General features: G+C 40.3%; 1 protein-coding gene across 1 annotated transcript in view; it reads left to right on the top strand.

Moving 5' to 3' along the window:
- LOC136872056 (uncharacterized) overlaps positions 1-18321 on the top strand; it is a 104361-nt gene extending 86040 nt beyond the window's left edge. Inside the window, exon 5 of the mRNA XM_067145910.2 lies at positions 17911-18321. Within this exon, the coding sequence (XP_067002011.2) occupies positions 17911-18098 (188 nt within the window). The 3' untranslated portion in view covers positions 18099-18321. The remainder of the gene's footprint in view (positions 1-17910) is intronic.
- The last annotated feature ends 7437 nt before the right edge of the window (positions 18322-25758 follow it).

The raw sequence follows: 25758 nt of genomic DNA, 5'->3' as shown, positions 1-25758 counted from the left end.
TTTTATAAGGACATTTTAACATAAAAACGTAAACGTAAAAATCCCTGTCTTATATTAGGACCAAAACAGTACTGGCTTTATATATGTAAAGTGCAACATCTCTTCTGGTCTTGAGAACATAATCGTAACCAATCATATTAAAATACTAGATTCGTGTTACGAAGGAGCAATTTTGATTCCAAGAACCTTTTCGGCAGAACAATAGAGAAAGGTCAAAAATAAACATCTGGTCATGTGGTTAGGGGTGTGCGGCTGTCAGCTTACATCTGGGATATAGTGGGTTTGAACCCCACTGTCGGCAGCCCTGAAGATGGTTTTCCATGGTTTCCCATTTTCACACTAGGCAAATGCTGGGGTTGTTCCTTAATTAAGGCCATGGCCACTTCCTTCTCAGTCCTAGGCCTTTCCTATCACCATAAGACCTAATTGTGTCGGTGCGACATAAAGCCAGTTGTAAAAAAATAATAAACATCTAACCCTAGACATTACGTAGATGTTTTACGAGGATGAGCACATGCCGAAACTCGTTCCATCATCGAAATACGCTCTGTCTCCTTCCTGTTGTGGCCACTCTACTTTATGCTTTCGGAGGATTCCTAAATAATACCAGCTGAATGCAATGCTGAGATGGTCCCCTTATGCAAGTTCACTGCTGATCACTTTCCCAGTACAGTACTTGCTCTAATTATTGGAACGATGGGATGTTAACATCAAGATCCATAGGTATGTCATAGCCATCCTTTCGTGAGATACTTTCTCTTGAAAAACGTTTGATCGAGGATTTAGTATTGCTGGGACTGAAATTTCTCATCGGTGGATCTGGGAAATAATTTATTCGAGGAACGGATAACCCAGGATTTTTACAACATGATTTCATTAAGATGTTCACAGGACCATATCATTTGAACGATTAATCTGGGAAAACGTAGTTTTCGGGAATGGATAATCAAGGTTCCACTGTTCTTGACTTTTCTGAGCACATACTCTCCTTCATAAGAATAACGTTTCACGTAGCCGTTAGCTTGCATTTAGGAGATAGTGGGTTCAAACCCCACTGTCAGATAGTTTCCGATTTTCACACGAGGCAAATGCTAGGGCTGTACCTTAATTAACGCCATGGTCATTTCCTTCCCGCTCCTAGTTCTTTCCTATCCCATTGTCGCCATAAGACCTATCTGTGTCAGTGCAACGTAAAGCAAATAGTAAAAAAATAAATTTCTAAAATTATGCTCTTTAGCTAAGCATATTCTCATGTTATGGAGATGGTGTAGTGTAAACTTACATTGCTGACAGTCTGAGAATAGATTTTCACATACGGTGAAAGAGAGTACCTTCTCAGATTGATGAATGTATGCTCACTTTGTTTTCAGCATGGCTGATTGTTGTCTCGGGCATGTGCATCAATTTATTGCTCTGAAGCATGAAGGATTCAAAGGAAATGGCGGAGATTATTAATATTTATGATGCTTCATGAAAAGATTTATCCTCGAGAGACAAGAATATTTATATTGTTATTCAGAATTTTTAATAGAGAAATTGGAAACAAGAGTAGGTTAAATTAAGAACATAATTCATTCAATAGCATTTTTATGACCAGTAGGCAAGCCTATATTTCATAATAATCTGACAGTGAATGTAGAGAGTGTTCAAGCCAGCTGAAGTATATAGTGCCAGCAAGACATAATGATAGTGTAATGGCAACAGCAGTGTACATGGGGCCAGCACAAACAAAACAGTACTGCTGGCGAATTGTTAAGGCTTACAATATGGAAGCTCCTTAGAAGAATCAGGAAGCTGTTTGACTATGGAGTGGGCCCAGACTGATGCTGAAGTGGAAACTATGAGAATCTTCTGCTGGCCTATATAAAGAGAGCAGCTGCGGGAGCATATGTCAGTCTTTGAGTGAATGCATGCCGTTATGAGATGGTCGTGAGTCCATGACGAGTCATTTCAGTGAGGAGCAAGTACGTCAAACGTAGTTTTGAAGTGAACTGTTCTGGAACGATCTATACTGTGAGAGGTCATGTTGGTCAGCAAGAATTTTTACATGTCACAGGGCTTTATGTTCAATTAAATCATGAGTAAAAACTGTATTGAGTAGAAAACTGAAATACGAGTGAACTTGTAGGTAACTGTAAATATTAGTTGAATAAATTTAGTCTATAATGAAATGTCACCTCTCCCAAGTAGAAGTTTTAGTTTTAAGGACCCTGATGACCCATAACAAGTAATGTCAGAAGGGGGATCGAATAGGGCACGTTTAGCAATTGGAAACTTTAAGAATAATTGATAAGGTGGAGTCTGGCTTCCACGCCCATGTAGATCAGCTCTGTGCTTTGTAAAATTCTATCGGGATGAACTTAAGGCCAGCCAAGATGAACTTAAAGACTGAATTACAATTAAGGCAGAACGTGATTAAAGCAAAGTTGAACGAACGTAAGAGTGAAAAGTGCAAGTTAGTGCAGGAGGTGTGCTGTCTTGAGGTAAAATTAAAAAGTGACATAATGCAGGACATAAATGGAATGGTTGTAAACAGTTCAAGACAATACCTCAGATTAAGTCTTGTGTTTAAGACTTGAGGCAAGAGCTGAATGAATTAAAATTTTAAAAACAGTTCAGTGCTATACATCAAATTGTGGTGTCTGGTGTTAAGATGAGTGGCAAGAGATGAGTGATCTGCATGGAAGGATGATGGCCCTAGACCCCAGGTAGAGGCCTACCAGCAGTAACAGTGTCGTAAAAGCGCTTTGACAGGAGCACATCTTGGACAACATTCTAGACCCAATTTGAGAACCCATAAATCCACTCATCACCAGAGCGACACTCGCTGCCGGCAACCAGCGCAGCCATCTGAGGAAGGACCGCCGAAAGTGGATATGAGCTGTTACGGGAGAAGTGAACTCGCAGATCAATTCATCGCTACTGGATCAATATTTGCTTCTAAAGACTTGAGAGGAATCTGTGAGCATGACTGTGTCTGAGAAGGACTGCTGGAAGCAAGTATAAGCCATCAGAGAAGAAGACAACCCAGACGTTCGCTCTTCATCACCAGAGGAAGTCCCTCCATCCGTGAAACTGTAGTAGAACCTGGCCCGACAGCTACTGAATTGTTCCCTAGCCAGGACGCTTGTGGAAATACAAAGCTGCTTGCTGGTATAAAATCTTGATTCACCATTGCGGGACTAATGAGAACACTGCAACACAGATCCCCTGTCTTTGATACCTTGCGCTGAGAGCTGCACCCACTGTCAGAAGATTGAGTACAGTGGACCTCCAAGCTGTAAGAGCTGTGGCAGTGGAAGGCTGGAATAGCACCATGCTAAGGAGGGAGCAGCTAGTGGACAGGTTGTGTGAGAAGTCTAGTCAGGACAGGGACCAGCATGGAAGGATGTTGCCGAGTGCAGCCTAACATACAAAGCATACTGGGCTCAGCGGAAGTTCCTAGAGATCAACAGTGATCTGTTGACGTGTGTATGGAAGTCGACCAATGGCAAGACCAAGGGTCCCCAGCTAGTAATTCCAGAAACAGAAAGAAAAAGAAGGAAGTGGTGGCTGAGCTACACGGAGGCACTACAGCAGGCCATCTTAGTTGTTAGTAAGACCTTGGATTGGGTCTGTCATTACTACTACGGGACTGCACCCCAGGACAGATGTTGAAAGTTGGTGTAAATGTATGTCACTTTTGCCCATGAGCCAAGAGCCTCGTACCCAGAGTAGGGGCCATCTGCAGCAGTAAAATGTCTGAGCGTCCTTCGAGAAGATAGCCATCGACATTGCAGGACCATTTCCAGAATCGGACGCCAGAAATCACTACTTTCTTCTAGCCACGTATTATTTCATTGAATGGCCTAAGGACTATGTCATCCCAATTAGGAAGCATCAACAGTAGCTGATGCCCTGGTGAAGAACCTGAATTGTTACTTTGATATACCATGGGAGCTGCACAATGACCAGGGGCCTGTTCTGCAAACGAACTTTGCAACTTTTCACTTTGCACTTTCCAGTTCAGATTTTGTTCCACCATCACTTTTCAGATTTAGCTTCCAAAGTGAAAAGTGAAAAGTTAGGAATCTTTTCACTTTTCAAGCCTGTTATGTTCCTCCATTGGTACAGAAATGCAAAGTGCAAAGAAATGAAGTGAAAAGTTTTCATAAATCTTGCAAAGAGATGATTCCCTTTTCATATGTTAATTAACAAGTATGTACATTAGAGTATTAGCGTAGAATTTGGTTTAGTGATATAAACATGTTACGACGCAAGCTTTTGTTAGCATCAAGTGAGGACACTGATGAAGAATCCAGTAATAGAACATACAAAGACAGGATTAATTTTCATAACCTCACTTCGACGTAATATCGCGAGTGATTTTGTATTAACCCAACACAGGTTGGCTATATATATTCTTGAAATGATCGATCATTTATTGAAACATGCAACAAAAAGAAGTCAATTCCTTTCCGAAAAAGAACAAATTCGTATATGCTTACATTGGTTAGTAAATGGTGCCCAGCAGCACGGTGTTGCAGCAATGCATGGGACATCACAATCAATTATTTGCGAACTGTTATCAAAGTCGTAGATGTTATAGTAGTTGTAATATTTCCTAACAGTATGTTGGCCTGATAATCCACTCAATATAGCGACGGGATTTCTAATGAAGGGTGAATTTCCTTCTGTGTGTGGATGTATTGACGGTAGTCTACTCTCGTTAACATTGATGTGTCATCATTTGAGAGGTTATCTTTAAAGTTGTCAAGAAAGGATGTCACTGTTCTCCTTGACAACTTCCAGCACAGCCAGCTTCTTGTAATAACCTTTCTTTCCCATGATAAAGACTTTAACGGTACAACAGTTATACCACCAAGTTCGCCGCGAAAAGTAAAGCATTAAAATCATAGAGTATTAGGCCTATACAGTTTGCTCATGGAATAAACTCGATCGGATCGGATCACTCGTTCGCAAAGACTTTTCAATTTGCGAAGAAATTGAAGAGTACAACCTAGTTCATGGTGGGACAGAAAGACTTTGCACTTTGCAGGAATTGAAAAGTGCAAAGTTGAAAAGTTGCAAAGTTTGTTCGTGGAACAGGCCCCAGGGCAGCAACTTTTGAGTCTTTGTTGATGGAGGAAGTTCTGCAGTGTGTCTTTGTACACAAGACCTTTTGAGTCTACATTGATACAGGAAGTTCTGCAGTGTCTTTGATCACAAGACTGAATGATACTATTCCACCTGCAGTCGGATGGCATGGTAGAGCGATTCATGAAGTTCGTTGAGGACCGTCGGACTTGTGTATTAAAAATCTGGAGGCAGTTATTGTCTGGGCCACCATTTAAGCAGACTAAAGCGGAAGAAATAGTGTAGGCCAAGGGAAGACGCCTGTGATAGGGGCTGCACCTACGGTGTTATCACAAGGTTGGAGAGGGCAAGGGGATACGTGTTTCACACCTTCTGTCAACATGAGTTATGGCAATGGTGTACCCAAGGGGGTGCTGCCATACTTATTCAGTAGATGTATTGACCACATGGGTGCAGTTACTATCACAATATTACGTTTAATAGAGCAGTGGCAGTGTGAGACTTCACTAATATAAATACATTAATGCATTCATTCTTTCAAATGTGTTCAAGTTACAACCATTGAGCTGTGCTGTGTTGGAGTACATCTTTCAATCATGCGCCGGTTCATTTGGCAACCAGGGCGAGTGTGATGAGGCAGTGATGTTACTTCCGCTTTAGTCTGTTCAAAGGGTGACCCGGAGTACAGTATCATACCATATATTTTAGGAACAAGTATAACTTTTGCAAGTCTTCCTTGTAGATTTTAGAGTGCTGAGTTTGATTGCTCTAGCTCTTATGGTTCCTGACAAAAATGTATCTGAAGATTAAAAGTCTGAATGGATGTCCTTCCTCTTGATGACCTACTGTGCATCCACTCATGAGATGACCAGCATGATGGCTGCCAAAATGATCAGGAGAGAACTCCATCTACCAGGTGACTTAATGTTCGTGAAGGCGTTGGAATAAGAACAACCAGCGACAGACTTGTGGGGAGTAATGGATCAGCTCAACAATATCTATGAATTTGCCCAGTGACACCTGAAGGTGGCCTGCGACAGGGTGAAGGCCGTACAACCTGCAGGCAACCTTGGCAGGATTCCAGGATGGTGACTTACAGCATGTCACTCTACTGATCTGTACATACTGTAACGTGTTGGTGGGGTAAATAAATGAGTACAGAACCTGGTAGTGTCCTATTTCCAAGATTTATTAACTAAGCACTACATTTACACATTTACACACAAACACGATTGCCAAGCTTACAACTTACACAAGTACAGGGATACATACTTACACGGTTTGCGCTCTCTCTCTCTCTCTCTCTCTCTCTCTCTCTCTCTCTCTTAGTTTCTCATGGTCCATCTACAGTGACACACACAGAGAGTCGTCGATTATTTACACTACACTCACTCAGCTACTCAGTCACACTCGTTAGCGCTGTCACGGTCCACAGCCTACACGTCGGTTTCGCAGCTCGGGATAGTATCCGCAGTTCACTCAATCCGTCTAACTCCATTCGCAGTCTGCACACATCGGCACCCAGTGTTCCCTTCGCGCTGCTCCAGAACACCCACGGTTCTACAACAGCTGGCCCCAAGAGACTCACACACACGACGTCAGGGAAACAGAAATGAGTCCTCGGCTCCAACAAACAGATACTTCATCAGGCTGACACCTCAGCCCAGGCTATCACTGACTGCACTCTTCGCTAACTCGCACCAGCAAACTCAATCTCACTCTCCTAACTCCAGGCAAGTCACTCCTCTCTTATACACCTGTGCTAGCCCTTCTAGAACCATCCGGATGCTAGATGCATCCAGCGACCTCGTGAGATGGAAGACTCCAGATTAATCGTCTGTTTATTTCCATCGTCCCAAGCCGCGCGACCATGGACAGAAGAGAGAGGGTTGTACCTTGTCGCTGCTGCACAGGCATCATAGCCATTTGCCACCCATGCACACTTGTCCTTCATTCTCACGATATTCCTTCCTTAAAGCTGCTCATTCCAATTAACGCCAAGATGAAACACAAGCTGGTCTTGTTCGTGGTTGGCGCGATCGAAGCGTAAGCGGGTGGGCTGATACGGTGACAAGCCCGGCCCATAGCAAGTTGGCATGGCGGATGCTATAACCATTACAATATGAAGAAGTCGCTGAAGCTCCGGTTGCCGTGGGAAAGTCCCTACACCATGATTGCCAGGCTTAATGACATAGTCTACAGCATCCAGTGGCCTCCCCGAGGAAAAATGATGGTTGTTCACCCTGTGCAGCGGCGACAAGGTACACAGGGCCAGCAGTGAGCAAAAGAATACTGCCATTGAATTGCTAAGGCTTGCAATATGAAGCTCCACAGAAGAAGCTGAGAGCTGAGTAATGGAGTTCGCATCGACAATTATTTCTAGTTTATAAACATCTTGAGAAGGCAATGTTACGGTACTTTAATTTCAATTGATCTCTGAATGAACAACATCATCGCTTGAAAACCAACCTTTTTCGGGATCTTTTTTATGGATCTCTATTTTTTAACATAATATAGTGCTTCTCGGGACTCCTAAGCCTCCACGCGCAACAATTACCTAGTTCCTAAAAACTGAAGAGCCTTTCCAACATCCATGTGTTTTGACGTCTATGAATACCTTAAAAAATGACGTAATTTCTTCGAATATACAACAGCAAACTCAAGAAGCCAGCATTCAACTGATAATTCTTCTTTATAACATCTCTTAGTGCACACTGGACTTTTAATGCTATACGGCGCACTGAACTTTATTCATAAATAAACAACATAACTTCCGCTCAGTGCTTCGTCAATTGGAAGAGTTATTATTTTTAAAATATTGCTGCTCAATATCCCACATGGTATGTACTTTTGAAAAGACTGTACTTGTGTTTACATTGTTTATTTTTTTCTTCGATATTTACGCTTTAATTTACTTCAGGCTGATGATGACCTATTACTAGGTCGAAACTAGTCCCTATGTAATTTAAACTATTTACATTTTGTATTGAAAAGGTGGACTCAAAATAATATATTAATTTACTCTATTGTAATCACAGTTCAATACGGATCTATCATTATGAAACTTATTTCTTTTAATTAATTCTTAACTGAAGAACTGGGCCCTTAGCTGAGTTGCTGGCATTGCTTCCACTTACTTGTGCCAGGCTCCTCACTTTAATCTATCCTATCCGACCTCCCATGGCGTACTCTTGTTTTCTTCTGACCCCGGCAGTATTAGACTTTAGGCCTAGGGAGTCTTTCATTTTCACGCCCTTTGTGACCCTTACGTTCCTTTCGCCGATAACTGCATTCTTCCATTTTCCCTCCGATTAAAGCTAATAGAGGGTCGTTGTCTACCATTGACCAAAATGTTATGTGCATTTGAATTTGGAGGTTGTTTATGAAATAACCAATAGGCCTACAGAGCCTACTCAGCCTGGCTGAGTGGCTTAGATGGTTGAGGCGCTGGCCTTCTGACCCCAACTTGGCAGGTTTGAACCTGGCTCTTTGAAAGGTCCTCAAATACGTCAGTCTTATGTTGGTAAATTTACTGGCATGTAAAAGTACTCCTGCGGGACTAAATTCCGGCACCTCGACGTCTACATAAACCGTCAAAAGTAGTTAGTGGGACATAAAAACAGTAACATTAAAATACAATAACTCCATCATTTTCGTAGTTTCATTTTAATGTTGTAGGTTTGGAATTTTTAATTTATCTTTTAATATTTTTTTATCGCAGGTAGAATAGAGAAAGTGCCCGCTTTTAAACATGTTTCAACTATGCGTCAAATTCAAGACATTTCTCAAAAATCCGTTATCTGATCAAATCCAAATTAATGGTATGCTTTATACATTGTTTATAAATTTCAGAGCTCTTTCGTTCAAGGTGACTTTCTCTTGGCTCAGTGTGGTTGGAAAATTACATTCTTGGTTACGTTGTAATCTTTATACTTTAAATAGTTATACTGTGCGACTGTGAGGGCTGATGACCTTAGATGTTAGGCCTCTTTAAACAACAAGCATCATCATCATCATCAGTATGACTGTGAAATATGTAAATGAATTCACTTTTTTAAATATCAGTTTGGATGGAATTATATGGATCAACAATGGCTGTCCGACACAGGAAAAGCCAAGAGATCAAGAGACATTGCTGCAGTTGCTTAGGACATGTGCAACTCCTCATTTACATGCAAACCTTACCTCTTTACTGCTACCTGTCAATTTGTTTCTTGCCCTTTTCTCCTATGAGTCAATGGAATTTTGCTGTCATGGTACTCCACCCTAAATAAACACGTAATTTCAGTCTTCTTTTCAACTCAGTTCAGTCTTGTTTGGTATTTTGATGAGTGCAGATTCCTACAAGATGCCTCCAAAACCTCCGTTTATTGAATTTGAGCTTCATATTATTGGAGGTGTGCTTTTTTCTTTTGAGGGAAAGAAGCTAAGCAATTTCCTATTTACGAGGGCGGATCAAATGTAAAAGGGAATTATGTTTTTAAATTTATTGCATTAAAAAAATACACATATCGAGATTACTTTTCTACAGTGTCCTGCCTTCGATACACATTTTCTCCATCGGATGGGTAAGTTTTTGATGACACTCTGATAGAAAGAAGAGGGAGGTGTGCAGAGCCAGTTGTGCACAAACTCTTCTACACTTGCATCATCATTGAAACGCTGTCCTCCTAGGTCTTGTTTGAGTGGTCCAAAGAAATGGTAGCTGCAGTGTGATAAATCTGGACTGTACGGAGGGTGTTCCATAGGTGTCCAGTGAATTTCCTCCAGTTTTTCCCACGTTAAAGTGGCAGTATATGGCCTTGCTTTGTCGTGGAGAAGAATGACATTTCGGATTACTTGCCAGCATCGCTTCTTGCGATACACAGCTTTTGCTTCTTCCAAAAGGTGACAGTAATAGGCTGGTTTTATTGTCCTTTGTTCGTGAGAAAAATCCACCAGCAAAACGCCCTTGGAGTCCCAGAAAACTATTGCAAGCACCTTTCCAGCAGATGGGCATGTTTTGGCCTTGACCGGCCACTTTGACTTGACCTTTGCTTTGACTCTGGGGTGTAACGATGCACACAAGTTTCATCACAAGTCATAATACGATGCAAGAAATCCTCTCATTCCTCCTCGTAATGACGCAGGAGTCTCTGGCAAACTTCTTGGCATAAAGTTGTTTGTTCCTGGTTGAGGAGATGAGGAATCCACCTGTCAGGAGTTCATCTCGGATGATGGTTTATTCGCCGATCTTCACCAATAATATCACGAATGGCAACAGTGTTGTCTGCAGTGATGCTTGTCCGCGGTCTCCTTTCGTGAGATGTATTTTCCACAGCTTCTCTTCCTGCCACAAATTTTTTAGCCCACTCATACACTCAAGTCTGCGAAAATGTTTCCCCAAACTGTACGCAGAGCCATCTCAAAATTTTGGAAGGTTTGGTGCCCTCTTTTGCGAGAAATTTGATAATGATGCGTTGCGCAACAGATGTGTGTACCTCTTGCTCACGCATGGTGTACTGAAGCTGTCCAGCTCTCCACCATTGTTAGTGCGCGTGAACAAACCTCTCCTCCAGACAACCCCAACAATATCGTGGTGAAGCTGCGCTTCGGAATTATTGCTAACAGCAACGGTACATTCAAATTCCTGTTTATATTTGATCCACCTTTGTATCAATGAACAGGTGATTACCTTGAAAAAATCACTTTAGTCTGTGAAAAACATGTGAAGAAGACTAAAGAAAATGACAGCAAGGAAAACATTTAAGAATCTCCCATGCCTGCATAGAAGAAACAACTGTCAGCAGGAAGACTTTGCAAAATCAAACTGAGCAAACACTGAAGAAACGGGGAAAAATGTAAATGTGATAAGACATATACTGAGAAACCTTATGGTCCATAATGCCCAAGCTCTGGAAAAAATTTATAAAACTTGCCATAGAAATTGAAAAAATATATTGTGCAAAAGACCTCTTTCTTGAAGAGATTCAGGTCCTGCCAGTTGTTGTCACTCTTGAAAGTTCTGAATCTGAATTTTATTGGCATGAATTAGAAATTGATGATGATATTTCTGATGATGAACTGTGAGCTGACTCATACCAATGGATACATTATAAAAAGGTATATGCAAAAAAAAAATCTCCCATTGGAAGTCGAAAGCCTTCATGAGAAAAGCTGATGGAAAATGTATTTATGACCTCTTTAGGCCATTTGCTTGAATTAATGTAGCTAATCGCAGGTAATTATTGAATACCTGAGGAAAGTTTTAAGCTAACGGCAAAGCTAATGCTCTTCGTCTCAAAAATCTAGAAGTGTACGAAGAAGTCCACTGCCTCGCCGAAGGAGGCAGCACTCGCAGGAGTGATATTATAGCGATTGATAGACGGAGGAATGAAGCAGAAATTATTGATCCTACGGTACGCTTTGAATCTTCAGCCTCTCAGCCGACTGACGTAGACAATGAGAAAAAGGATATCTATAATCCAACCATCCCTTTCTTTCTTGAGTCGTATAACCTTAAAAAAATTACGGTGACTGGACTTTTCTTTGGCGCGAGGGGAACAATTCCCAAATCTTTCGTCACATGGCGACAAAAATATAAACTAGCGAGAAGCCTACAGGATGAGGTAGTCGTCTCACTCATCAAATACTCCGTTTCGATTCTTCGTCACCATTTATATGGAGTTCATGCTATTTAACATGGTTAATTGCAACCTATCATTTTTTTAAACATTAATCTTTTTATCTTCCCTCAAAATTGTTATTGTGTATTATTCTGTGTCTTATGGCAAATCTAGGGTGTCCTGGATCAGACTAAATAAATAAATACATGCAAAATTAAATTCAACTCTGAGTGAGGTACGGTGTACCACGCCATCCTGGCAACATTACATGGTTCTCCCTGTACTGGGCAGCTACTGATCCATATCATTCTATCCAATACATATACAAACTGATCTAAAAAAAAAATTGAATTAATTTTCACATTTCACAGTTTACAGCATAACCATTGGATATATAAACATTATAACACGACCAAGAACAGAATTTTCCAACCACCGCAAGCAGAGAAAAATTTACCTGACTAAATTGATAACAGTTTTTCTTCTTGGAAACATAAAATTCTGAAATTTATAAACAATGTTTAAAACATTCCATTGTATGTATATTGCGTTAAAATGTGGATTCGATTTAGGTTTGTGAGAAACAATGCTTTAAATTTGTCATGGTTGAAACGTTTAAAAATGGACACTTTTTTGTTCCACCTGCAGTAAAAAATATTAAAATATAAATTAAACATTCCAAACCTACATGACCTAACATGAAATGAAAGTAAGAAAATGATGGATATATTGGATTTCCTATAGGTCTATTAATTATTTCATAAACAACCTCTAAACTCAAGTGCACATATTATGGTCGACAGTAATTGTACTTCCTCTTAAAGCAGTAATCACACCACCACCTGATCAATAGAACAGGCACCTGGAGGAAATTTTGAGTCTTCCATGAGCCTGTATAAAGAACGCAACTGCAGGAGTGCAGGGTCACTCAAGAGTGAATGCCTGCAGTTACGAGACATTCACAAGTCCGTGATGAGTCGTATCAGCAAGGGGTGAGTAACCCTATGTTGTCATCTGGCTTGTTATTTATGAAGTGAACTGCTCCGGAAGAACACTGCTCTATGAGACTTGTGTGTGTGATTACATTCATAAGTAAAAACTGTGTTGAGTGGAAAATTCAAATATGAGTGAACTTTTAAATAACTGTAAATAATAGTTGAATACATTTAGTGGATAGGAAAATATGCTACCTCTCAGAGTAGTTATTTTAGTTTTAAGGACACTGATAACCCATCACAATAACAATGTTATTGGTTATTCATCCTAATAAGTATAGTACAACCGAGCTCGATAGCTGCAGTCGCTTAAGTGCGGCCAGTATCCAGTAATTGGGTGATAGTGGTTTCGAGCCCCACTGTCGGCAGCTCTGAAGATGGTTTTCCATGGTTTCCCATTTTCACACCAGGCAAATGCCAGGGCTGTACCTTAATTAAGGCCACGGCTGCTTCCTTCCACTTCCTAGGCCTTTCTTATCCCATCGTCGCCATAAGACCTATCTATGTCGGTGCGACGTGAAGCAGGGAAAAAAAACTATAGTAGAAGTCCGCTATAGCGAGTACCACATAGGCTATAGCGAGAACTCCGTTGTAACAACAGCTTTTTTTTTTTGTACCTTGAAAATTCCTATTTTAAACTGTGTATTATCCTTCGGTTACAGCAAGAACCCTATCACTGAAGCACCCGTTATTACGTGCGATTTAGCATGCGTTATATTTTCCGTTATTGGTATTTATGCACTCCAGCAGTCATATTGAGTGCAGTGGATCATTTTCAGTATAGTTTTAGCACTATGTGCACTAGCGAGCTCAAACTCAAAAGGGATGTAATACTCATCGACTGGTTCTGTAAACACAATTTGAAAATGAAAGAGAACATGTTTCCATATTTTAAGTGCGTGAATAATGTGGCCGATAACAGTCGTTAAAGTTAAAAATTTCATGATTGTTCCGTATTGAATAGAGAAATATACAATATTAATAGAAGGAAGGATCCACCTTTTAATACTCTGTTATTAAGTTGAACCAAATAGAAGTTACAACCTGTTCATTTGGACACATTTGAAGTATCATCATCAGCCAATTAGCAAAGCAGTGCAAAAATTAAGTCATAAAGATCTAAAAACACACAACACAGACAATCACAGACAAAAAATTAACATTATTTTGTGCCGAAGCAATTCCAGTTGATGTTCATAACACAATGATCACAGTCAAAAGAGTAAAAAGAACAACACTATTTCGTGCTGAAACAAATCCAGTTGAAGTTCATAAGCAGGTCTATTACAATCCTGTTATGCCACATTCACATATGGAGATATATGAAGATGTTGTATTTGAGATCAATAAACGAGTGAAAGGACTTGTTCTAATATGAAAACTTGAAGGATAACTCGTTATGAAATTGAACTTGTGATATGCAGTTATGTATATTTGTTGCTAGGCAGGCTTGTAGGCATTTGTTTCTGCGGCCGAAGAGTAAAAGGTGGCGTAATTGAAGTGTTAGGAAAACTGTGTAGGACTTAATTTCGACAATTCAAAGCGGATATATAAATTTTAAAAAGAATAAAACCAAATAAAAATATATAAAAATTAGGAAGAAATGTTAAAAGAAATTAGTGTGAGGCTCAACTTGAACAAAAACTGGTTACCTTTTCAAACTGATTATAATGTGTGTGGGGTTGTCATGTGTCGTCGTCGTCGTCGTCGTCGTCCCCCCCCCCCCCCCCCCCATGAGATGCCAGAAATTTATGCTACCAGAATTTATTTACGTGTTGGTAGATTTACCATATTTGAATAACTTCAAATTCCACTGGATTTAGCCAGGATCGAACTTGCCAACTTGAGATCTGAAGGCCACCACTCTTCTGTCTGAGCTACTCAGCCGGGCACCGTACTACAGTACTACTGTAGGTATTCATCAAGTAATTGAGGTTATGCACTCCATTATGGCTGGTGAAATTTCCTTAAACTGATAATTAATTTGTTGTTACAAAACAAGAGTGGCAGGCAAAGTATAATTTTCCAGCAGTAATATGTGTTCTTGAGTACATACATGTTAAGCCTACAAATTATAATGAACATATAAACAGGACAGGCTATGGATGTAATGTTAATGAATGTTATTAAAGAAATATCATCCATTGTTATTTCTTATATAGCTGAGGTTTTCCAGTCTGTAAAAACTAATTGATCAGAACTTATATTTAGCTAATCCCTGAAAAAGAAAACATTTACTGGTGTCTGGTTGACCATTTTTGTTCTGTACTTAACATCTCTTCAACACAAACTAAATGTACATAACACGACCTAATAGGTTGAAAGTCGGTTTCAATTGTATGTATGTCTACCCCTTGGTCCCGTACCTTAATACAGGGTTGGGGATGAAGTGAGATGAATTTACGGTATATGGCATATTTTTACGGCCGGATACCCTTCCTGATGCCAACCTCAGTTGAGGAGCTAAAGGAGGTGGAAGGAATCGGATGTGGCCTGTGAGTAGGAACTGTCCCAGAATTTGCTTTGGAAGTGAAAATGAGAAACCACAGGACCATTCTCAGAATAGCCTACAGTGGGCCTCAAACCCACAGATTTCCCAAATGCAGAGCTTGGCTGTATAGTCGTAACACGTTGCCCCATGTGCGGCCACTCCAGAGTAAAAATTCAATTTAAAAAAGAAATCTAACCCATTAGCGCCTGAATATTTTTTAATTTTTTTTTTCTGAGATTTATTTATTGTGTTTTACCGCATGTTTGAGACCAAAATCTACTGAAACAAGTTTCAGAGTTTTGGGGCTGCTAGGTCGTACGATATTTGATGTTGCCATATGGCAACACTAGGCTCTTGCACTACCTATTTTTTAACAAATAGTTTTGAAAGTCTAATTTAGGTTGCAAAGTGTTTTTTTTGTTTTCGTACAATAACAATGTTGAAAAATCTTAGCATTATTTTTAATAATGTGGAATATCAGTTTTTATTCACATCACAGCTCAAAAATAGAATTATTGAACGAAGGAGAAAATATTTGTTTGCAGTACAGAGACACATATGAACAGTTTGTTGCCTGTCAGAACAAAACACTACTGGAACAATAGAATAAAATTTAAAAAAATAAGAAAATGAAGAATCAGAGAACTTAAGATACAGTTACATACTATAAAGTAGCTACAGTAGTCAATATTTTCAGAAGCAGATAAAAGCCCAGCCTTAATACTTTTGCTTTATGCACAAAGATAGAGAATCACATTCTTTTACTGTCTTCATATCCTGCATGTCCCAATAAGAACGCTTGGAGGGCAACTTATTGTATCCAGAAATAAAAAGTGTGGTGATGAAGCAACTAATTTCATCAGAAGTTATTTGTGGTTTCGAACAATTTAAAAACATTGCATACCGGGCGAGTTGGCCGTGCGCGTAGAGGCGCGCGGCTGTGAGCTTGCATCCGGAAGATAGTAGGTTCGAATCCCACTATCGGCAGCCCTGAAGATGGTTTTCCGTGGTTTCCCATTTTCACACCAGGCAAATGCTGGGGCTGTACCTTAATTAAGGCCACGGCCGCTTCCTTCCAACTCCTAGGCCTTTCCTATCCCATCGTCGCCATAAGACCTATCTGTGTCGGTGCGACGTAAAGCCCCTAGCAAAAAAAAAACATTGCATACTTTTTAGTCTCTCAAACTAAATGTTCGATCAGCTGGTTATCTGCAAACAATTAAAAAATGTCAACAACAGCCGTGGATTTGCACTTACTGTAATTAGGCTCCAGAAATGTCAACAGTCACCCTTTACCAAAATCAGCCCCTTTGGTCTATCTTGGTTTGTAATTTTATTTATTATTTTCCCTATCAGTTACCCACTCTTTCGCAGCATCAGGTATCGAAACAGATCTTGCATCAGTAGACACAAAAGGCACTTCGTCCTCTGGTAACACACCTTCACCATCGTAACTAATCCAAATTCTTTCATTATTTACAAGCTTCATTTTAGCACTGGCACGTAACTGTCGAGAGCTGAGATTATCAATAAGCCCGCCATCATCTTCATCACCAAAGTCCTTGTCTGTAAGTTTGTACACTTACATTGGGCGGTTCCACAAAAATATCACCATCGAGATCCTCAACCAGTAGCACATGCAGTGCTTCTAAAAGGGAAAATTGCGTCTTGTAATGAAGATGTATGAATTAGGATAAGCGTCATGATCTGCCAGCTACAGCAGTTTTACTGAGTATAAATGCCTAGCGTTGCCATATGGTAACACTGATGATTCAACAAGCACTACAACGCATTTGTGCGTCAATGGAGTATGGGTACTATGATGCACTATGAGACTACCCGCTCCAGGAGCAAACTGAGAAACACAAGTATTGCAATAATGTATACGGATGATCTTTTATCCGCCCTGTCAGTGTATTATCAGTATCTGATTTTTACCTTGTTTTATAAATTGTTCTGAGTCAATTAGGACTGATAATGGTCAAGTTTGTCGAACAAGTACTGCAGTCAATGTAAACAACAAAGCAGAGAATGCAACAGCGTCATTTGTTGGTGGAACATTGAACTACAAGACATTCCGCTGTTGCTTCTGGAATGAAGACTGATCTGCAGTGCTGGAGAGTGCGCACGAGCAATATAACCGTACCTTTGAAGTCAGTGAACACTGCCATATCTTGAGAAGTACCACATTCTTATTTAAGTAATTAAAATTAAGCGATCATTTACTTCATTCTTGATCTGTAAGGAATTAACAATTGCTTAACGGCCACATTCTTAATGCACTTAGTACGAAAACATGCTATCTCTCGTTTTGAACTACAATTGAAGGTTTATTTACACCAGCTGAGTTGTGAGTTGATATGTATTACTAATCAACTTCAACAGTGCCTTTGAATATATGCGAGAGAAATCGATGCTGAAGATTAATCATATACAGTATAAACTCTGGAGTGTTTAAGTATCAGCAACAGAAAAAATAACTAGCACTAATTATACTTTGTATTCTGTGATCACTTGTAATAATGCATGAACTAGTGAAAGGGTTCATGTTGTAATCATGTTGTAATCAAAGAATGATGGGAATTTTTGAGGGGCATTAAAAAGACTGTTGTTATAATGGGATTCTCGCTATAGCAGACTTCTACTATGTTTCTGTTCCTACTGTATTCATCAAATCAGTGACTCATAATGAGGATGCACATCCAGCATTAAGGTGATTATAAGTTTCTGTTTCTTTCTCCAGGTCAGGTGGTGAACATCATCCGAGAGTCCATGAATTCTCGTGCTCAGGGTCAAGGGAGGGTTGTGACACAACACATATCAATTCCTGCTTCCTATTGTTCCGGGATCACCCTCACCATTAGTCGAGAGTCCCCGGGATATGACGAACTGAAGAATGCGAGTGAACTGCCATTGTTACAGCAAGACTAGACTGTGCCTACTTTCTTCATTATTACATGACAGAGCCATAATTTGTTACTGAAGTCATGTATGTGTTTGATAATTAGTTCACATATTTAGTTTTCATTTCTGTACTTTCCGTTCCAAGATGAAATGATTTGTGAATAGTTTCCAAGTAAGTTATGTGATTCATACATTGTATATGCAGTTTAAATGTGTGTGTATAAAGATAACTGAAATAGATCTGACTGATTCGATAATTTTGATGCTCTTGTTGTTATTTATATAAATTCACCAGCTTTTCTTTCTCTTGCCAGTTACTCTTGTGTTTTCACCATGTCTCTTTCTTAGCAGTTTTTCACTTGTAATAATGATTATTTATTTTTGTAATTTGCAATGGAAAAGAACAAAGAAGTGACAAATCTGGTCATATATAGAAAGACAAAAAACATGAATAGGATAAACACAATGGCATGTTAGAAAGAGGGAGAAATAGAAAAGGAGACAAGGACAAACATGAAAACATAAAATGACCAAGACAGTCTCCTCACATTTTTATACTGCTATCTTCAAATAGGCCAGCCCCGCGGTGTAGGGGTAGTGTGTCTGCCTCTTACCCGGAGGCCCCAGGTTCGATTCCCAGCCAGGTCAGGGATTTTTACCTGGACCTGAGGGCTGCTTCGAGGTCCACTCAACGTACGTGATTACAATTGAGGACCTATCTGACTGTGAGATAGCGGCCCTGGTGTAGGAAGCCAAGAATGACTGCGGAGAGAATTTGCCGTGCTGACCACACGACGCTTCATAATCTGCAGGCCTTAGGGCTAAGCAGCAGTCGCTTGGCAGGCTATAGCCTTCCGGGGCTGCTGCACCATGGGGTTTGGTTTTTTATCTTCAAATAGATTGACTCCTCATCAACCCCAATTCTTCTACATTCATTTCTTTTCAGCTTCCAACGAGCTTGTTTCTGATTTCCAACTTCTTCAGGAGGGCAGGCTTCAGAACTCATTGAGGGACCATCTTGACAGATCTTGAGTCTTGATGTCAGTAGTGTGGAATATGAAGAAAGATGGATAAACACATTAAAATGGAACTAATTAAAAAAATTGCCTACTTCTATCGAATAACATCAAGGGGTCTGCTCGTCTCCAACCAACAGATGAATCAACATCAACCTCGACATACACTGCCTGAGAAAAAAAAGTTAAGCACCCAGAAAGAGTGGTACAATCACCATTATCATCATCAATGTCCCACTCCAGTCACCTGGGTGTGGTTAACAAGCCTCCTCCACTCCTTTCTGTCCTTCCACTTTTCCTGCTCCATTACTTCCGTCACATCCAATCCAGCTTCTCTGGCCCAGCTGGTCCAGTATTATCACATTTTGGTATAATTGCATACCATTTATGTGCGAGTGATTAGATTTACAAGGATCTGTAATGTGTAGAAGGCCCATCAAACTGCATTTGTGATAGCACCGTCCTGTTGTTGATAAGTTGTTACCAGTCAGCTGCTGTGAGTCACAGTTAAGCAAGAGGTGCAGAGAGGACCACGTACAGTACAAAGCACCCGCAATGCCTCGCAGACTGTTAGACAGCCTGTCCATCAATTGACAGCATTTGACAGAAACCGCATCGTGTGACTGCATGAGGCTGGTTGGTCGTATTGTGCAATTGCCAGGCATGTGGGCCATTCAGATCTCACAGTGGCCCGATGTTGGACTCAGTAGGTACACGAGGGCTCTCAATCACGTTGCGCAGGTTCGGGTCGACCAAGAAACACCATCCCGAGGAAGGACCGTCATATGGTGCGCCAAGCATTGTGGGATCCCACAACTTTGGCACCCGCCATCCGGGAACATGTACTGGACACTCTACAACATCCTGGGAGTTCCCGCACAATGTCTTGACTACTCGCATCCACCAGATTTGGGTCCTCCCGCCCCATGCGTTGGTTGTCATTGACACCAGAACGCCAACGCCTGCGTTTGGAGTGGTGCCTAGCCTGAGAGGTGTGAACAGAGGATGACTGGCTTCGCATCATGTTTAGTGATGAGTCGCACTTCTCCATAACCTCTGATGACCATCATGTGCAGGTTTGGCAGTGCAGAGGACAGATCCTGCCCATATTGTAGAAAGACACACAGGCGTAATCCCTGGCATCATGGTGTGGGGAGCCATAGGATATGCATTCAGGTCACCTCTAATAGTGCAGACTTCGATGTCACAGCGATACGTCGCAGACATTCTGCATCCGCACATTCTACCCCTTATGTCACAGCACCCTGGAAGAGTGTTCCAACAAGATAATGCACGTCCACACACAGCATTTGTCTCTATGGACTGCCTAGAGCATGTTGAGGTCCTCCCATGGCCAGAAAGATCCCCAGACCTCTCCATCATTGAACACATTTGGGATGACATTGGAAGGAGTCTCTGTCCCAGTACCAACCTGCAGGATCTGAAGCGACAGGTGCAACAACTGTGGACGAACTTGCCTCAGGATAGGATCCAAAGGCTGGTTGACACCATTCCAAACTCCATAAGGGGCGGCCGGGAGGGTGACACCCTACTGACCTTGATAAACTTGACCATAATAGGTATTTTATTTGAGCCTGTATTGAATTGTCTGAATCAATAGTTTCTTTAATCCCTCAGCGTCGACCTCTATACGTTGTATAGACCCTCTTTTCTTCCGTAGCCGCCGACCTCTATACGTGGTATAGACCCATACATGGCTTCGCATTTACGGCTATAGCGCGAAGAGTTTTGGAGTTATGGATTTGCAAATTGTTTTGTTTCCAAGAAGAAACGTTGGGGTTTATCAGTGTTGTGACTGTTGTAAAATAAGAATTGAAGATCATTAAAATGTAGTTGTTTTTGCGAGGGTAAGTATTTGTCGAGTAAGTCTGAGCACCTGTAATCTCTGCCTGTTTGCTTCATTCTTTCCCACGTAATAAAATAAAGAAATGATGATCGGAGAAGTTTGTCTTTTCGCGTGATGTTCTTTGCTCTATCTGTACGTTGAGAGTGCGAATAATTTATTATATTGTCTTTATTTCTCGGCTTGTAATATTTTCGTAACTCTCCACGAGCGCTCTGTGTAGGCATCAGTTAGTGCTGCTTTCTGCCATACGATACAAGAACCAGTTGTTCATGGTATATATCTCGCTTGAAAGACGATGTCTCGACCTTTTATCTGAAATATGTATCGAGTTAGTTTGTTTTGTCATGAATGTTATTCCCCTCATTCAGTTTCGTCCTGCAGCAGCTTCATCAGGCCGCGTGACGCGCCGCTCTCAGCCGTGGTTTGACTGACAGTAATGTGCTTGACATATTGTATATTCAGAGGAAAGTTTAGTCGGAAGTAGTAATGACAGTATTAGCAGCAGCGATAATTAAATAAATGATGCGGCTGTGGCGTATGCAGTGATAAATGATGAGAGTGACGATGAGGAGGAACCAGTACTTGGAAATTTCGTGTAGGGGACTGTTGATAATTATACATGTCAAAGGGAAGTTTTCAACAGTGAATTTGGATTCCTAAATTGCCTAATAATATCCAGACAAGTCACAGGGACAAACGCTGAGCAGTTAGGCCTATCTTATCGCGTTCAGCTGGAGGAAGGTTTGTTTACAAAATAAGCTCACTCGGACGGGGAACGAAATATTCAAGGCCGGCGCGCATCAGATAATACAGTTCCAAGGTTGCAGGAAAGACATTTTATCATGAAATTATCACCCAAGGGTGAGAAATACAAACCTCAGAGACGTTGTATCGTATGTTCAAAACACGGCAAAATGACGACGTCGGTGTACTGCTGCCAGGAGTGTGACGTGGTTCTCTGTCTTGAAGAGTGCTTCGAACTCTATCACATGAAACTAAATTACTACGGTAATGTGAAACAATTATGTCATTATATGCATGTACATAGTTCTATCATAAGGAATTCAAAATTTCGTAAATATCGGGCTACTCTTATACTTGTAGTAACGCTTTAAGTGAATCAATGTATTTGTCACGCGTAGTTGAAATCTCATCCGGCCGCGGGGTAGGAAGCTCCTAAAATGGCTGCGACGCTGAGGGGTTAATAGACCCTACTGACCTGGCACCAACATTCCACCTGTAACTGCCAACGGCCTTGTCTCTTTCATGCCATATTGTAATCAGTTCAATAAAAAGGCACATGGTCTTTCAGCATATGTAGTTTCATTCACTTTCAACCACTCCTTCTGGGTGGTTTTTTTTTTGTCAGGCAGAGTATATCCTCACTCCATACGAACACTATGAAAAAGTTAGAAAATGAATCCAGGCTTTTGGCATGCAATCTAGTGATTGCAAATTGTATACCACCACCTCTCCTTTCAGCTACATTCTGATGGTGAAAGTTTTTTCCAGCAACGGGACTTGAACTGGCTAACGGTGATGTCAGATAAGACCTGTTCGTGTTCCAGCATCACGATTTTCTGTTGAGCCCATATGTTGGAAGTGTTCAGGCGTAATGTTTACTTCAAGAGTAATGTGTTATAACAGAAGAATTTAAGTACTTTGCAATTCTCGGGCAATACCTAGACTTTAGAGAATCCATGGCCTTATTCTCAGTGAGTTTAGGCAGGCATTCTGCGGAACATATATCAAGCGCTGTGTTTACATCGGGAAGGCGCAAAATGGTCTCTTGAAATTTAAGTAGTCCAAGCAGTTCTTATATTAGTGCGATTATAAATGATTTTAAGGGAAAGCCACATTTTATCTACCCACATCCAGGTGATTCCTTTGAAAATTTCGATACCAAAAAAGTGTACGAAGGTCGATCAAATATAAACTGAATTTTTGTTCCTGATCATCAACAGTTGGTAGGACTGGCCCTGTGCTTCTGCTTTGCTTAGGTGGGACCGTTAGGAGTGGGGAGAGCATGCTGTTAGATATTTCCAGCCGTTTCGTCAGTAACGCTCACGATGTCGAAGCAACAGGGGCACCCCTCCACTGCGCAACGCATAATTATAAAATTTCTTGCTCGTGAAGTAGTTACAACAGTAGAAATTTGCCAGAGATTGACTGCACAGTTTGGTGATCAAACATTGTCAAGGATGCATGTGTTTGCCTGGCATAAAAAGTTCAAGGAAGGATTAGAACGTGTGGAGAATTAGCAACACGATCGCCGTCCTCAGACCAGCATTACAGACGAAAACATTAGTGCAGTTAAAGACATTATTGACGACAATCGAAGTGCAGGAGCGACGCACAATCAATGCTGCTTACTACTGCGAGCTGTTGAACAAGGCAAGGGTTGCATATCGCTTGATACCCCCTCGTACAAGTGAGTACACACATGGACATTGGAAATTCTGCATATTCAGTGTTTGTGTAATCATGTAATGTCTTTTATTCCAGCGTGAGTTTTGTAAATAAATTGTTTTAGCCCTAAGAAATGTAACTTTCCTAACTTGCTGACTAAATTTACAAACATATATAAATCTGGATTTAACTTGAAATTATGAATATCTGCATTTAAAATGGAAATTATGAAAATTAACATTCATTAAATAAATTACACACTTGTCGAACCTTGTACTCACACTTACTTGTTACCTGCTTACTTACACATACGTTATTTGAAGGGCGCCAGCTGTTACTCAGTACAGCAATAATAGAATGAGACTCTTGACCATCTCTAGGGTGTGGGGTAATAAGCTTACTTTTGACAACATACCATATAAGTTCTGGGAAAAGGAGATTGGCGTTCGGTTTCCCCATTAATTTTGAGGTTAAGAGATTTTACTGTAAATGAAATAAAACTATGAATTCGTTTGATAGAACAATATATATTCTTTAAATAATATATCAAAAAATAGTGAGTCTTGTTGCGATAAAACAGATGGGAATATGAAATTATGACATTGCAACTGAAAGAAACTAAGCATGAATTTGAATTCTTCTTGACCGGACATTTAACAATTTATACGAAATATTTCCCTCACTGATTCACTTGACTGTACCTTCAACACTTTGAGTGTAATTACGACGTAATCCATTGCTCTGGGGTTTACTGTAGATGTGTCACGCCTAACGTGGTGATACATCCTTGCGACTGCTTCTTCTCCATATCATCTGACTTCTTTGTAAGTCAATATGGTATGACCTCTTGGCAGGTCCAGGGTTGCCCTCTCTGACTCCTTGGTAAGCCTTGCGTCCGCGTCTTCCACTAAGTGACGGACCAACCATTTGGTCTCACTCTCTCAATGACCAATAATGGCTCACTGAGTCTTCACCATCTCTCGTTCACACTGGTTGGCTGACCACCTAAGGCCTCTTGATCTAGTAGACTACTTCACTGTACTGCATCCGTATAAGTAATGACTGACGCTACAATGTGCATCCACCTTATATAGACGTTGGTTGACAGCTACGTAATCTCCAAAAATAACAATGACATACTCCCACCTACGCGACAGATATTACATACAGTGGTGAAATAGCCCCGCGGCGATCGACTTTCTGAGCGCATAGCTAAATAAATACGATGACGTAGCCAAGGCGCGGCGATGACTTGCCAGAATCGCCAACAATATTGCACAATGCATCAACGTCATACCCAATCTCTGATATATACAACAATTCTCACTGTACAGGTATTGAGTGTTATACTACACATACGTATATATGTATACATCTAAGTGCAATCTTGCAAGCAACAGGCAATTGCAAAATTGAATAAAACGGATAATTACAATAATAGTACAATATCACAGATAACATAATAATAATACTGACATAATAATAATAATAATAATAATAATAATACAGATAAAATAATAAAAATACAGATATCATCTTGTAACGGGATTTGAACCGTTACAATTCGCCTCCCTCATAAATAAATCGAAGAACAAAGAATCGATTGATTTATGAACAAAATTATATATATAACAGTGACACAGATAAACACTTTAAATGAATATACAACAATAATTTTCTTTTTCAGCATCCATACATTTTATAATACATCACATATGAGAATTTTTCTCGCACATTGCCATCGTAGATAACTGTTCAGTGTCCCATTCTCATACAATTCACAAGAGCATAGCCCTTAATTTAACACACACAAATAATTTTCAATCAATATACAACATTCTTCTCCTTTTTTTTTTTTAACATATCAAAATTTTTTGTGAAAATTCACTTATATGAGAACTTTTCTCGCATATTGTTATCGTAGATAACTGTCCAATGTCCTGTTCTCCGTTTTTTTGTCACACAGTACATGACAATGTAGCACTTATTCTTCCAATACACCAATACGACACTTGGTTCACACGCATATCGCAGATGTTAGTTTTATTTTGCCAGTTTCTCACAAAATTTAATCATCTTATTATTATCTCAACAAATCTCACGTGAAGTACTTCCTTACATGTATTATACTACAAATACCGACAATATCCCCTTCCTGAATTTTTTTAAAGAAGATGCACACTTCCCGATACAGTTCACAATAGTGAAATACCCCTGATACAAAAAATAACTTCAACATATTTCCCGCCTCTGCAGATGATGAAAATGGAACTCTGAGTAGCACTCTGTCCCTCAAACTGAATCAGTTTTGCCCTTGTAAACTTACATATCTCAAAAAATCACCTCCTACTTGGCAACAATAATTAAAGAATCAATACTATGGCTACAAGATGGT

The sequence above is a fragment of the Anabrus simplex genome, chromosome 4, assembly GCF_040414725.1.
Source record: "Anabrus simplex isolate iqAnaSimp1 chromosome 4, ASM4041472v1, whole genome shotgun sequence".
In the NCBI taxonomy this organism is placed as follows: Eukaryota; Metazoa; Arthropoda; class Insecta; order Orthoptera; family Tettigoniidae; genus Anabrus; species Anabrus simplex.
Note: the sequence above shows the minus strand (reverse complement) of the source record. Positions and strands in the feature narration are given on the sequence as shown.